The sequence below is a fragment of the Micropterus dolomieu genome, linkage group LG13 (assembly GCF_021292245.1).
Source record: "Micropterus dolomieu isolate WLL.071019.BEF.003 ecotype Adirondacks linkage group LG13, ASM2129224v1, whole genome shotgun sequence".
NCBI lineage: Eukaryota > Metazoa > Chordata > Actinopteri > Centrarchiformes > Centrarchidae > Micropterus > Micropterus dolomieu.
The window spans coordinates 6,072,940-6,089,041 of record NC_060162.1 but is presented as its reverse complement, the minus strand read 5'-3'; the positions used below and the strand labels follow the sequence as shown (position 1 = coordinate 6,089,041).

The following is a 16,102-nucleotide window of genomic DNA, read 5'->3' as shown; positions in this document are numbered from 1 at the left end:
TTTTGTTTCAATATCCCGGTACTGTGCATGCTAGCTCGACGTCACACTGTCGGGACTTCTGTAAACACTTATAGAACATTGCTAATGTTATTAGTACTTGTCTTGTTTTCCTACTATGTATTACTATTGTTAAGAACAATTGTATGACCTCTGACCAAAACCTTGATTCGTCCAATACTTTTATGACCAAATTCCTGCAAAACTAATTCCCTACAGCCTCAGCTGTTCTTTGTGTTTAGTGCCAATTAAAATGTGCTTGCAAGTTAACAAGCTAAACAAAGATGGTTAAACATCAACATCAGCATGTCATGCTGACGTCAGCATTTAACAAACTGCATAAGTCGCAGACCCTAGCGTGGCTGCAGACCCTTGTTCAGTCTTGTTTCTCGGCCTTGGTGTAACAAATTGTAAAGACTATAATTGTGAGTTCAGTCAGTAAATAAAAAAAAAGGAGTGGGACCACTGCATTGCAAAGGTTTCACATTAATTTATGCTCATTGAGTCATTCAATGACCAGTCTTGGCCTGTAAATGAGTACATTTTCAGTTTTGTTGTCATTTTGAGGTATTCAGATTTACAGATAAAATACTGTATGCTCAGGAATATCAAGTCATGTGCATTTTGTACAGAAATGAGTGGAGATATTGTGCACGGACAGAAGAGATTGTTCAGGTAGTGCAGATATACAGAGGTTGGAAGATGGACAAACTGTCTTAGGAACTTAAACTGGACTTCTGTCTTTATAAATATACTGTATGTAGGTGTCTATTTTAACAGTAAGTTTGGTAGTGACATAAACAGAACTAAATACTGCACTTGTTGTATTGATCATTGAGGACTAAAAGAATCCACGCAGCATGTGGCAACCAGCACACAGTATGACAGCTCCTCATAGTGCACCTCTGGTGGGCAATGGTATTTATGCTCCTGTGTTTTTGGCTCTTCATGCTCTGCAGTCTTGTTCCAAAGTGTTTTCAGAAAACCATGGACATCTCCTCGCTGCCGCAGGTGGGACTGGTGCTAAATTGCCGTACATAGTCCAATCCTGATTTGACCCCAGTCAAGTCTGTTTCCTCTGGTTCACTTTCAATGGCTTGAGTGACCGATGTATTTGCCGGCACGCCCTGAGGCATCACCTGCTGAAACATTTCCATTGTTGTATAATCACATGAAAAGGCAAAAGGAGGACTCTGGCAGTGTGTCTGTTGGTTGGCCGAGAATGTTTCTGCATTACTGTCACGGTCAATATCTCCTGTTGCATCCTCTGTGTCACTGTGGATCCAGCTACGGGTCATTTCTGTAGAGTCCTCCTCATTGTCTGAGGCACGGAGAAGCGGTAACATTGATGCTAATGTGCTGGCAGGGACCACATTTTCTTTCTCAACTATGTGGAGACTATGTGTATCCCATTCTTCCACGTTCAGAGTATTGATGGACTCTAGTAGTTCCTGAGTGAAGTAAAAACAAGTATCCTTAACATCCACAAAAGAATTACACCCATTCCACAAACATGGACAACATACTTCTGGCATTGATATGTGTTACCCTAAACCTACATACAGAGTTTAAGTTTCGTTCAGTTCAGTTAAGTTTTATTGTTCCCACACTGTTAAAACCGTTGCTACAGTTACTGAAAGCACAGACACTTACCAGCTCACAGGGTCCTTCTATTTTCTGCATTGCATTGCTGTTTCCAGGGTTAGGTATGCTTGGCCACAAAATTACTCTGGCTCTAAAAAAGGAAGTGGTGTAGAGTATTTATACATATATATATATATATATATATATTTATCCAAGTTAAAATTTAATCATACATGTAAGACAGTGACATACCTTTTAATTATTGGAGATCCAAATATCAGCACAACACCGACAACAACCAAAACTGTGATGACACCACTGAGATTATTATCATCTGTGGAATGGGAGAACAAAATGCAGAAAATACACAGTAAGTAAAAAGGTTTCTTGAACGAATGAATGATTAATGGTTAAAAAGTTGTTTGATTCATATAACCTTGAGTGTTTGTTGTAAAGAGGTATATGTTGCTTCTTACTCCTGCTCCTGCCCGGGTGAAACCTGATATCTGGACTTTATATCCTGTGCCACTTTTGAGATCCGCCAACTGATAACTGTTTAACAGTGGATCCACTGTAATATCTGCAAAGAGTTTGAAACATCTGCTTTAATGTTGGACTGAATTTTCAAATACTGCATGATTATTTACACTTGGCAAAACATAACCAATCAGTTGGCCCCCAGGTTTGGTACAGATTGAAATATCCCAACTGCGAGAGACATTCATGGTCCCCAGAGGATGACTCCTCATGACGTTGGTGATCTCCTGACTTTCATAGTAGTGCCATACTAACAAGCTTAACTAGGATGATGAACATGGTGAACATTATACCTGTTAAACATGAGCATGTTAGCATGCCAACATTAGCACGAGTACAGCCTCACAGAGCCCCTAGCAGGCTGCAGACTCAGTCTTGGGAAATTATTCTGCAAGGTTTTAATGTGTGTAAACTCTAAAACAAAGCACTTGCCAAGTATGTGCCGACACTGATGCTGCCTGGAGAGTGTTTCACAGGAATTATACAACGTGTCTGGATTGTCTAACCAATACTGCCAAACTAGTCCCAATCAGAAAGGATGTCTACTGACTATAATTTCACAACAGTGTCTGCCAAAGTTTGTGAAGCCAGAGATGTTATTGTACATTTTTTGTACATTTTATCTTTATAAGTAAAAGTTTAGTTTAAGGTGGATGGTGCATACTTCTCTCTGTACTTGTCCCCTTCTGGTGGTACTCTTTGTAGTGGATTATGTAACCCAGTAGGAAACCTCTGATGTCTTTCTCTGGGATGGAAGACCACTGCAGCACCACTGAAGTCTGTGTCACATTGAAGCTGCTGATGTTTGGAGCGCAGACGGGAGCTTTGGGAGAACAATGTCAGGGAGTCAGACTGTTTTGTTATTGATAGAATAAGAAGAAACCTGCAGCAGAGGCCTATTATATAATCTTTATCCTTGTTTTTGGCCATGCTTGAGGTGTAGCTCTAGGCATGGCAATATTGGACGGTCACTCCACCGCTTTGGTGACCGCTGGTCCAAAGTTAACAACTATTAAATGGATTGCCATGAAATTTGCATTGTGTATTTTGACAATTATGCTACACTACAATATGGATACTACAAAATTCTAGTATAGGCATTCATGTTCCCAAGAGGATGAATCCTTAAGACTTTGGTGATCCCTTGACTTTTCCTGTAGCACCAACAGGTTGATGTTTGAAATGTCCCAACTACTGATTGATGGATTGTCCATCAAATGATGTGGGCTTTGTAGATAATTGGCAGACTTTTTGGGGAATACTTGGTCTGATTAGGAGAGACAGTGTTCTTCCCACTTTGGATGGAGCGGCTAAATGGTCTGTATTTGTATAGTGCCTTTCTAGTCTTTCCGACCACTCAAAGCGCTTTACACTACATCACATTCACCCCATTCACACATGAGCAGAGGCTAAGGTGCCAACTGCTCAACAGAAAAAGAAACTCATTCATACACGTTCACACACCGATGACACAGCCATTTGGGGTTCTTGCCCAAGAACACTTCAGCATGTAGACTGTAGTCCTACACGCTTCTCTGCGCTTCTGTTAGAGCAGTTACCCACCCAAAACCCCAAAGGAAAGATGTCTGCCCCCTGACTCCTTAAATTCAATAAATGAAAAGTAAACAAAAGTGATTGATTGATTGATTGATTGATATCTTTTATTTTGAACATGTAATTAAAATTTAAAAATAATCAGAGAAATAAAAAATTTACATGTGCAAAAAGGAGGTAGGAAGAAGTAAAACATATGTACTCCTACCCCTTTATACCCTATACTACCATATTTAAAGAAATAACTACAAAATAATAAGTCTACAGAGATAATAAATCTATAATCAATGAATATATATATTCTATTTACATACAGATATTACACCTACACAACAATATCTATACATACTACAAATTATTCAGTATAAGCCCAGGTTATTATTAGCACTGTGTTTCTTTGTACCTGGAATATAATTTCTTTGAACATCTTTTTAAAATGGAATATGTTTGGACATTGCTTTAATTCATTATTTAGTTTATTCCACAATTTAACATCACTAACAGATAAACAGAAACTTTTCCTAGTAGTTCGAAAACTGGGAGTCTTAAAATTTGACTTTCCCCATAAGCTGTTGCCCCCCTCTCTTTCCAAAAACCTTTGCTGTATATTGCCAGGCACTATATAGTTTCTAGCCTTGAACATAATTACTGCTGTTTGAAATTCAACTAGATCAAATAGTTTTAATGCTTTAGAATAAAAAATAATGAGTTGGTGTGTTCCAAATATCCAGTGTTATGAATTATTCTTATTGCTATTTTTTTGAAGTATAAATAACGATTGCAATGAATTTTGATATGTGTTACCCCAAACCTCTACACAGTAACTTAAATATGGTGACACCAGTGAACAATGCAAAATGTGTAGTGATCTGTGTAATATGCTTAGCTTTAGCCAGGACTGAAATACTTCTAGACAGTTTTGTTTGGATATGTTTTATGTGACATTTCCAGCAAATCTTGTCGTCTATAATCACTCCAAGAAATTTCATTTCATATACTCTTTCTATGTTAACATCCTCGATCTGTAACTGTAACTTGATTGATTGATTTACAATTGCCAAATATCATGAATTTAGTTTTGCTCAAATTTAATGATAACTTATTTGTGTCAAACCACTGTTTTATTTTTCTGAATTCTGAAGTGATTAAGTCCAGGAGTTGCAGACCTATTTTTTCTGAATCCATACTGGCTGTCAGTAAGTAGTTTGTGTTTATCTATGAATTTGTCCATCTGTCATTGAAGAGTTTTTCTAGAATTTTTTGAGAATTGTGGCAGTAGAGAGACAGGCCTGTAATTTGTGAAGTGGTGTTTATCTCCAGTTTTGTACAGAGGTTTGACTTTTGCTGTTTTCATTTTTGTTGGAAATTGACCAGTTTGGAATGACAAATTAAAGATGTGAGTTAATGGTTTTGAGATCCCCTCAATTACATTTTTTTACTATCTTCATATCTATTTCGTTACAATCAGTGGATGCTTTAGTTTTGTATTTTTTAACAATGTGTATTATTTCTTTTTCTTCTACTGCTTTAAGAAACATTGAACATGGATTTCTTTCAATAAGATCATTATATCTGTTATCGATTATCTGTGGCATAGGAATTTTTCCAGCTAAATCTGGTCCAACATTTGCAAAATATTTATTAAAGTCACTGACCACGTCCTTCATCTTATTGATGTTCTTTTCATTACCAAGGAAATGTCTCGTGCCCCTTCTTATAATACTGTTTAGTATATCCCATATACCCTTCATATTATTTTTTATTATTATCGAATAGTTTACTATAGTATTCTTTCTTACAAGTTCTCATAATCTTAATGAACTTATTTTTTGTATTTCTTATATATATTTTCTGCTTCTATAAGTCTGTGTTTAATAAATTGTGTATTATGTATATAAAAGTGTATTTTTCTTTTTACAAGCATTTTGTAATCCTTCGGTCTATCACTATATTTTTTTCTGCAATATTTTTATTGGAAAATTATCATATCACTTATCATATAATAATTGAAATATTCTGAGGAATTCACTATATACTTTATTAATATCTTTTTCCTTATAAATTATTTCCCAGTCTTGTGAAAACAGATCATCTTTAAATGCAACCATAGACTGAATAGAGAATAGAGGTGAATAGAGGTTTGTTGTATTTTTTAGATGTGTAGTTGCTGTTGTAAACTGTAAAAACTGGTAGGTGGTCACTGATGTCATTTATTAATAGTCCACTAACTGTATTGTTATCTATGTCATTTCTAAAAATATTATCAATTAATGTTGTGGGAAGTAATCCTGCTGGGCCTGGTAATTTGGGAGGAAAAGCTCAGACTATACACTGTATGGATAAAATAAATAAATAAAAGGCATATTGTGCTTGTTTGGATTTAGCAAATCAATGTTCAAGTCAAGTCAAGTCAAGTCAAACATGACTTTCTGATTTGTTTTTGCAATTTTTTCTTCCATCCAATCCTTAAATAAATCAATATTAGAACCAGGTGATCTATAGATGCAACTTACAATAACATTTTTCTTTTTTCCCTACATAGTTCTATTGTGACACATTGAATATCCACCACTGTAGACATTTTTTCCACCACCTTGTGATTAAATTTCTTCCCACATACAAAGCCACACCACCCCCATTCTTGTTTTCTCTGTTAATACAAAACATTTCATATCCTTCAATTTCAAAGTCTGAGCCCTTTTCACTGTTTATCCAAGATATAGCAATTATATTGAAAGGCTGATTTAGATAATATTTAATGTTGTGAATGTTAGCGTAAAGGCTTCTGCTGTTAAAGTGGATTATTGATATTGTCTTCACTGAACTATTAAACTGTTCATTAGTGTAATAATAGCAATTGCTGTTGGTGTTGAGGAAAAAGTTGTTCAGGATCAATATCATTTCAAGTCCTGTGAGTGATGTTCAGTGTATTGAAAGATGTTAAGCTCTCGTTTATCATGATCAACAATCCTCAGCAGTGGTTGATTAGCACGTGTGTGAGGTGTGAAAGATGTCATAGTGCGGTCAGCATACCTGGTTGGAGACTAAATATTGCTTGTCTATTTTGGTGTACTGGACTGGGGCAATGTCCCCCCTTTCTCTTGCAGCTCTCAGATCCGGCATCAGTTCCTTCCTTTTTCTTCTGACAGAATCCGTGAAATGATCGTTGCTAAAGATTTTGGATCCTTTCAGTGACTTTGTGTGTTGAAGTATGGCAGATTTGTCCTTGTGCCTCCAAAATTTCACCACAATTCCTTGTCCTGTCTCCTCCAGGTTTCCCTGCCCGGTGGGCCCTCTCCACTTCAACGTCTCGCTGCAGCTGTAACTTGTCCACCAGTACTTTCTTCACTTTCTCCTCCGTCTCGGCCCAGGTCTCTCCTGGTGCCTCCTGTATTCCCTCAAAAACGACGTTGTTATGCCTGGATTGTCCCTCCAATTACTCCATTTTGTCAGTGACAGTAAGTGAACTGTCAGAAACGTTAAAGATGTCTGACTGCATGGCGTTGCAGCGTTCAGTTTGCTTAGCAATATAATGTTTAATGTCATCCACATCTTTTTGTGTAAATTGCAAACTTGTTTTTATGTCCTGTAGATCCTTAGTTATTGCATCCAGTATTCGCTTCTGCGTTTGCTTTTTGTGGCTTTTTACCGTTTTCCGTGTTTGACTTAACGATCACAACAGATAACTAAATGTGTAAATGTAAGTGTCTCCCTCCAACCTTGGCACTCCTGTTAACAAGCTGATAGTGATAGGTGTTCGATTTTCCTTCCTACACATGCAGTATGAATGCTCAAATTTAAGATAAGATAAATCTTTATTATCTATTTCTGGAAACTTGTCTTTGGCTTCACCAGGTTGATTAGAAAAACATTAAAAACATCAAATACACATAACACAGGAAACAGTGCATTCAAACACAAAAACCAATAGGGATAAAAGAGTTTTTAAAAAGGTTTTTTGTTGTCCTGGGTTGAACAGGAAGACAGAACGCCATTCAACATTAGGAAGTGCTCTCATCACTGTTTTCTAGGCTTGGAATTTAGTTCCTTTCAAGATGTGAAGGAATTCAAAGCAAGTTCATTATTGGTTCATTCTGCCTTTCTCTTCTCTGCCTGCTTGTTGACTGAGTTGAGTTGATAATGATGCACTGTTATACATTTGCTGGGTAACCCAAGGTCGAAATTATCTTTAATTTGTTTCATTACAGACGGCTTGATGTAGTAAGGGCTGCATGTGGCTTTAATGACACACAACGTGTCTGGATTTAACCAATAACCAATAGGCTCTTCACACATGTATAGAGGGGGTGAACAATAACCTTTTTTGGACACTGAAGCATAAATATCCCCGGACAGGAAGAACCCGTCATATTTCATGTTGGCATGTGTTCACACGTATATGCAGCTTAAACCATGCTATGTAAGCCTTCATCACACCTCAACCTGGCTCACAATATTTCTTTAACAAATTGTGCAAAGAAAATAGGCGCTAAATAGATAAATAAAATTCAATTGAAATTGCCGTGAAATTTTCTTTCTAAAAGTTTCTTACAATAGACTTTTAGTCTTGTTTATATCTGTCGCATTATACAAATATACACAGACATATTGAAATTGTAGTAAGACTGTGACTTACATCCTTCCTTGAAGTAGAACTGTGTACTCCCATAAGTGCTCTCACTGTTGTTGATATGCTTCAAGTTGCAGGTGTCCTTGTTTGGTCGTGTGTGCAGAGTGATGGTGTATCTCTCATAAGGCTCCAGAGGCTCTGGGAATTAAAAATAACTAAATAGATTATCTCAGATGCAGGAAACTAAATACATTTTGTCACCTACCAAAATCAACCCTGCCTTTCAGAAATTCTGTTCACATACTAAAACTTCAACATCAGACAATAACCACTTGACTTACGTTTATTATCAACATAATGAGGGGATGTTTTTAAATGACTGTTTCCTGCAAGTCACATGATATTTATACAGAAGGTATCTGTAAAGCGTTCACTGACAATGTATTTCATGTGATTATCCTCTAATATCCATGTGTTTATTGTGTTAAGTGTATTGTGTTTATATGATTGTGCTTAGGTTTACTTCGTTAAGGCCGGTCATTGCAAGCACAAGACGGGACATGTTTACTTAACATTTAATCAAATCCCTAACCAGAACCAAACTGCTTTTGTTGCCTAAACCTTGTCAAAGGCTGGAATCAGGATGCAAATCCTGGTCTCCAGCATTAAGGTCCTCTGCTTTGTACAGAACCAAAGAACTTCCTTCACTCGCCACAGAACATAATCTATGTACCAATTACTGTGAGTTTTCTTCAAAATGTATTTGGCAAAACAAATTAGAATTATGTAAACAAAATGTCTAGGGGACAAGGTTGACCAAAATATGTGAATATTTACACACCTGGTAAAGGAGATAGTGTCCTATAGTTGTTTTCATCCTCATAAAAGGACTTGTATGCTACTTTATGTCCCCTCTTCATCCACTCCACAGAAAAGCAGACATACTTTTTGATGAAATCGTCTTTCCAATAGATAGTAAAAGATTTCTCGTTGTGGACTGTCACGTTCAGCTTCCCAGCTCCCATACCTGTGAGGACAAATTTATGATTCTTTTTTTCTGTAGGCTATATACTGTATAGACCCTTTAATCTCCAGAAGTGCTACTGCGCTGTGCAAATGAGTGCTCACTGGGCTTGTATTCTCGCTGTGGTATTGTTTGGCTCACAGCTGGGGAGGTGCTGGCGTTGTTGAAAGCGCTGATGGTAAGATGATAAGCTGAATAGGACAGAATCAGTTTGATCTCAGGTTGAGTGGTGTTCATCTGCTTACATGGGGCCTCTCCGGACGCTTTCCCAATGGTCACATAGAAGCCGTCATACCGCTCTTTGGCAGAAAACTAACAAACAACAACATATCATTTTATTATCATAATGACATCAGCTATGGCTAAACAACATGATTTCTTACCAATTATATTTCTTATGGTCGGAAAATTTGAGGCGCTAGATTTTAGATATTACCTTCCAGATTACAGAAAGAAGCCGACGATCTTTTGTCTTTGAAATGTCAGTATTATTAAGACTGACAATGACCGGTTGTGTTGTCAGTTCTGAAAGAGGACATTTATTATGAACTAAGAAACAATATTTCATCTTCCACTTCTTTTTCCTCTTGCAATCATATACACAACTCTTTGTTTTTGTAACATTTTTTTTCTTATTTGCACATGATTATTTATCTCACAATTAACACAATAGACATGTCTTCTTCTTTCTCTCTTCATTCTTCTTTTTTTATATTTAATTCAAACAGGTAAATCAGAAAGCAAACTGACCTGAGGGGACAGTGTAGGCTTCACTCCATGGACACTGTGAGCATTTCTCATTAGTGACACACTGTATTCGAACTGTGTAGACCAGTGAGGAGTTCAGATTCTCCACCATGCAATTCGTTCTATTTTGGGATTGCAGGAGCAACTGTGAACAACATAGAAATTAATGAATGCCAGGAGGAATTATCCAAGACACGCTTTCACTTTTTTTCTTGGAATTGATTTTTAATCTAAAGCTACAGTATTATCATAACGTCTATTGAAAATGTAGGACATTTTTGTACAGACATTAATGGCTACCAGATTGTACTTGATTGACTTTTCCTGTAGTAGGAAATTCCTCTCAGGATGAATTGTAACAACTTTGGTGATCCCTTATCTAATGCCAGCATTAAAACTTACTAATAATAAATAATAATTAATATTTACTGTACTAAAAAAATTACATTACCAGCAACCTCAGCTGTACTTTGTGTTTAGTAAACATCATACCTGTTGTGAGCATGTTAGCATGCTGACACTAGCATTTACTTCAAAGTACCACATGTGTGGTCAAGTGTCAATTCCACAATGATTTGCCTAGCATCAAAGGAGAAACATACTTTACTCTGATATCAGAAAACCATTTTTATCTTTAGTTTCTGTGCTACTAATTCCACATGAAGAAAAGTAAGGCTGCTATCTAACCAAACTCTGAGATATTTATCAGATTTCACCTGAATTTCACTAATGATGCTCTTAGGGCTATTTCACATAAATAGCTTGATACCATTTGAAATGTAAATATATTTAATGAGCATTTAATACTGACCTCGCTCCATGAAGGGCTGCCCAGTGCTTTATAGCTCACTGAATAATAGCTAATGGCCTTTTTGTCCACCTCTTGCCATCTCACATCCACAAATAGCCTTCCAGAGTGGCGTCTGAAAGATGCGCTAACTGGAGGATCACATCGTGCTGAAATATCAAATGATTCACCTATGTTCAGATCTGTCAGAGACTTTTCATCAAAAACAGAGAAATAAAAATTGATTTTTGTGGACTTACACAAACTCTTTGGTGAACCTCTGAAAACTGCTTTTGTGCAATTTGTTGACTCACTGGTTTCAAAAACCTCAGCGGTCATGTTTCGATCTTTATATAATGGGATGTTTTTAGAGAATTCAGTGATGTTTTTGTGAACTCTGCAAGATGGTTTGGGATCTCTAGAAGATGAAAGGTTTTGAAAAATGAGATGTTCATCATCAAAAATCATTACAGCGTAGAGAACAAGATAATAACAAATCAAAAATGAAACTTCATAAACAAAAACTTGCATGAAACTATCTAAATCAAGCAAAAGGGCCTGCGAAGGACCATTCATAGGGTTAGAGGGTAATGTATTTACTGTAGTCTAGTCTAGCTGGTTCAGTGCCAAATGAAGTGGCAACACTTTACAATGAGGGACACCCCAAAACCAAATCCTTCTTACGACCCAAAAGATGGCTGGACTTAATGTGCAATTTCATGTGTTTATAAGATAGAAATGGGAAAATGTACAACTCTGTAAAAAAGAAATCTGGTACTACTTACTGTTTTATGAAGAGCATGTATGTCTTTTTTGATGTGTGGTTTCCAGGTTTCCACACACACTTGATATCATGTGAATTATGTTTACCAAAACAGTCTAAATCATGGACTCCATCTGAAAGAGAGGCAGCGTACAGTAATATAAAGAGTAAAGAATAAGATTTTCCGATCTCTTTTCAACTGATGATTCAACTCTGGATGACTCAAATGTGTTTTCATTACCTGGGTGAATCCCACAGTGCTGATATTTCGAAGAAAGATTCATGCACTTCACTGGAAAATAGTTTGAAACAAGATAATGATCATCAAGAATGCTTTGTGGAAAAACACAAGCCTAAATATGGTACCACTTTTTATCTTATTGTAGGAAATGTATGATGATATTTGTGACTCAATACATTCTTTTGCAGAAAAACAAGGCTATTACCAAACTATTTATCAGGTCTAATTCAAAGAAATAACTGATATTTGAGCAGCAGTATGACGGTTATTAATCTGAAATGTTGTGACAGAAAGTGAAAAATGCCTACCTGTAGATGGTTGGACATGAGAGTAGAGTGTAGTGTAGTAAGCAAAGATCAAACCTTGAACATGAACAACAGCGCAAGGTAGTTTTAGGTAAAATCTGCCTTGAATACAAAATATAAGAGTTGTTTGACTGATTTATGCTGTAAATAGTAGAGAAGTTCACAGAAAAATCCCAGAAAGCCTTCGAAACTGAATTTGATAATGAATTTCGTTCATTATGGAGAAAGATATATAGGCCAAGAACTACACATAAACATGGCAATGAATATAAATAATCCTAACAATAACCTAAAATAATACTTGAAATAATAATCTGATAGTAACATTATTAAAAAATTATAAAAATTATAAAAAAAATTATAGGCCGCTTACCAAGGATGAAAACACGTGAACAGCTCGCATGGGAAGAACATTTTGAGTCTAAAAAATCCAAATGAAATCCACGGCCCACCATGTCGCCTTCGACTGACTGAAAGACCAAGAGCTTGAGGGCAATCTCACACCCACAGTCTGCTACCATTCACAGGCACAAGGCACACGGTCGCTGCTTACTGAGAGTGAACTAGAAGGAAACACTTTGGGGGGGTTATACACTCAGCATGGAGGGGCGGGGACAACTTTTGACACAGTTCATAGGATTCATAGACAATAAACTGACAGTATAGCTCCCCTGGAGTTTACAGAAAAACTGCCGTCTTCTTTGTACTTCTTCTTTCCAGAAATAGAGCTGCTCAGCATATGTTGCACTATTTCAAACAACAAGTTGTCACTGAGATGCAGGAGGTGCCTTACAAACCAAGAGAAACTACTGTAAAGTAACTGTGCACACGTATGACTAAATTATTTTCTCCTTTCTCAACGCAGTTACTGAAAACTCTCATAGGCTCACCGTGGCTCAGAGCATGAAGACAAATTACTTTTTGCCCTTTGGTTTCAGGAAACTCTTCATGCTTATTATGCTTTCAAAGAACAGAATGTAACTCTCATTTAAAGTCAGAAATTGCACCATGCTGACTCACTAATGTTTTTTGCAAATGTCTTTTTGAATCAGAGGACTAATTTGGGGTTTTCAAAAATGTTTCACGGAACAGACTAGCTGCTATCAGTTTTCATAACTGAATGGTTTCACGGGGTTATAGTAGAATGAAAATGAAATCTTTGTAGTGAGAACACACACTTTCGAGTTTCCCTGTGGAGTAAAAATAGTCAGTCATGTAAGTGGGTAGGGTAACTTGATTCAGTGCACACAATGAAAGAAAATACTGCATTGACAATTAGCAGCCTATAGACATGTGTTTTGGCATTTTGTGCTTAAAATTTTACTCTATTTTTAGTTAGGTTTTAGAAGTGAAAATAAGCAACAAACATTAAGAAGGCCTAATGACAAATAATCATATACTATTTTTGGTTTGGCTTTCTTTCAATGGAGCATACATTTAAACTACAGATCATCTTGAGTAGTGACTATATATATTATTTTATTATTCTCCAACAAGATCCCTTCCAGACATGTTTTGATAAAAATACTCCTTATGCTTTAAAAAATAATTTGTGTGTGATTTTCATTCAGTGACTGTGAATGGGTACTGTGCGTACTGTATGTGTGTGTGTGGTGTGAGTGCTGCATGCCGCGTGATACCACTGTCTCCTTTCCGGTCTTCAAATGTCACTGACTTACTCTGACAAATGAATTCAAAGAAAGGTGCACGTTTACCATGAGTGACCACATCCTCAAATAGTTTATTTAAAGCCAAGGTTCGTCACCCCCGCACCTGGTTTCATTGTTAAAAACTGTTGCGTGATTGTTTGCAACAACAAAAAGTCCTAACTTACTCAATAATGTCTTTTGCTTCACGTGGATGTTTGCGCTTCACTGAGTTAAATGATGTAGGCCTATGCGCAGAGTTTGACTCCAGAAGGCTTTTTTTACGTTCATCTGCTGAGTTTAAAACGTAATAATACAAGCATGCTTTGTGACATCACAACTAGTATGGAAGTCAAGTACACTCCAATATATAACTCACTCAAGTGTGATGTGGAAACTTGAAATGTCCAGTGCACAAACACTAAGAGGGGACTGTTTTTAGTGAAGCAGAGGACATCTTGTGTGCAGCAGTTAAATCTTTAAAATGAAAAAATATTGGCAGATTCTGGATTTTTCAATGATGGAAAAAGGAGTTGGTGTGATTTTTACTTGTTAAATGAACTTTTTTATTAAAAAAACATATCTGACTCAAAGTATTTTTCTGAGCAGAGCATTTAATTGATATATACTGTATTGATATAAAACTAAAGTTGAGGAACAGGACCACACCTCTCTCTTACTAATTCAACCACCTGCGCCTCATTCAGTTCCTCCAATTCAACCACCCGTGCTTCACTCAGTTCATCCAACTGTGCCTCTCTAATCCAATCACAAGCACATACATACAGTATCTAACCCCTTTCTCTCCTGTTTCTCAATTCTCACATCCCTCCCCCCCAATCCCTGTTTTCTCACCTCTTTCAACAGGTGGCAGGTGTCCCAGTGGACAGCACTGTTGCTTCTCAGCAAGAAGATCCCCCGTTCACACCTTGCTCAGCCCAAGCCTTTCTGTGTGGAGTTTGCATGTTTGCACTGGTTTCTTCCCGTCATCAACCCGTCTTGACCCCCGGGTTCCTAGCCGCTCCGACCACAAAACCCTAAACAACCTCCTTCATCCCTCCATTCTCGAACCCTTCATCATAGATACTCCTCATTATCTGAATAAACTTGTGGTCTTTGTTTGTGAAATATGTCTTAAAACATGTATGGAGGGAATCTTTAATTGAGAATTTTACTTTTAGTTGAACAAAATCACCATTTTGTGTGCTTCTCAACCGTTTATAAGTAAATCTCTGATATTAAGAAAACATTAATAACTCACGTGATGCGATCTAAATGCAACTTGTGGGGAGATTTTTTTCTTAACTGCTGTTCCCAAGGCAAAACATAAACTTTGAACCTCTGTTATTAAATCTTAGTGATTTAGTCATTGTCGTTAGTTCCTCTATTACAAACCTTGTCAGCCAATTTAGGAATCATTGCAAGTTCCCTGTTTTACATGAGTCACTGACCTTAAATTTGAGAGATGTCTTTTCAAGTAAATCTATTTCCTTCAATCATGTATGGTGCTTTCATACATTATATATAAGACCAAGCAATGCCACAACCTCACTTAACAGGGTAAGTTGGATGTTACACTCATTGAGAGTTGCAGTTGGAGGAGGATAAAATCAAGCTGCACCTGTGCTTGGTTATGGAGGTGTTAGGAAAGTAACAAACCACAGTAACAACAACCACAACAACAAGAATTAATAAGCGCATCAATGTTAACGTTGTTATATGTAAGCTTTAAGAGGGAGAAACAAGGAAAGAGAAACACTCATGTACTTTTAGCTGCATGTTCCTCCTTCAGTGCTCAACTGTAAACACAGGAAGCTCAGTTCTCACCTCACTGACTTCAGATAGTCAGCTTAAAGAACATCATTGACGCTGTTTATCATGATTTTGATCTTAACATTCTGAACACTGCACTTGAACACTGTACCAAAGATTGAGCCGTCATGTTTATGTGCCTACTGCTTCTGTTTTTTTCTGAAGTTGAAAAGGTCAACTAATTAGATGTGATGCAGGAAGTGCTGACGACAAATTTAAAATGGTTTTGTGGAGGTGTCCCAAAGTATTGAAATTAGGGGAACTGCAAAAAGATCAAATGGTTCAATCAAAAGCAGTGAAAATAGAAAAGAGCATTTAAAAGATCCTCGCCACAGGAAATGAATTTCCGCTAAACAAGTAAACGCTTACTTGTGTTGTTCTCATGTGTAAATTTCCCTACCATAACCTTATCCTCCTTAAGATCAGCAATGTGCTGTAACTCGTGGGACACAAATGATGTGGGTTTCACTCATGTAATTTTACTTTGATCGGAATCCTTTCATGTTTTTTTTAGTTGTACATTGAGAACCCGACT

At 36.9% G+C, this 16,102-nt stretch overlaps 1 protein-coding gene across 2 annotated transcripts; it reads right to left on the bottom strand.

Annotated features, from left to right (window-relative positions):
* Nucleotides 1-467: 467 nt before the first annotated feature.
* On the bottom strand, nucleotides 468-12,651 carry LOC123982297 (interleukin-31 receptor subunit alpha). 2 transcript variants are annotated; one of them, XM_046067737.1, is made up of 16 exons: nucleotides 12,483-12,651; nucleotides 12,113-12,166; nucleotides 11,805-11,855; nucleotides 11,586-11,697; nucleotides 11,061-11,218; nucleotides 10,825-10,970; nucleotides 10,017-10,158; nucleotides 9,703-9,791; nucleotides 9,371-9,578; nucleotides 9,084-9,269; nucleotides 8,309-8,440; nucleotides 2,783-2,941; nucleotides 2,018-2,161; nucleotides 1,834-1,915; nucleotides 1,651-1,732; nucleotides 468-1,448 (listed from the first exon to the last, which is right to left on the bottom strand). In XM_046067737.1, the coding sequence occupies exons 1-16, from the start codon at nucleotides 12,628-12,630 to the stop codon at nucleotides 975-977; spliced, it is 2,367 nt and encodes a 788-aa protein (XP_045923693.1). In that variant the 5' UTR covers nucleotides 12,631-12,651; the 3' UTR covers nucleotides 468-974. The 2 variants fall into 2 exon arrangements, with proteins under 2 accessions (XP_045923693.1, XP_045923694.1); XM_046067738.1 differs by lacking the exon at nucleotides 12,113-12,166.
* Nucleotides 12,652-16,102: the final 3,451 nt, after the last annotated feature.

Coding starts and splice junctions, on each gene's coding strand:
- LOC123982297 (XM_046067737.1), bottom strand. CDS start 12,630: ATGGTAGCAGACTGTGGGTGTGAGATTGCCCTCAAGCTCTTGGTCTTT. Junction 2,942..8,308: donor GTTCTACTTCAAGGAAGGAT/GTAAGTCACAGT, acceptor GTTCTCCCAAAG/CTCCCGTCTGCGCTCCAAAC. Junction 1,449..1,650: donor TAGAAGGACCCTGTGAGCTG/GTAAGTGTCTGT, acceptor TACTTCACTCAG/GAACTACTAGAGTCCATCAA.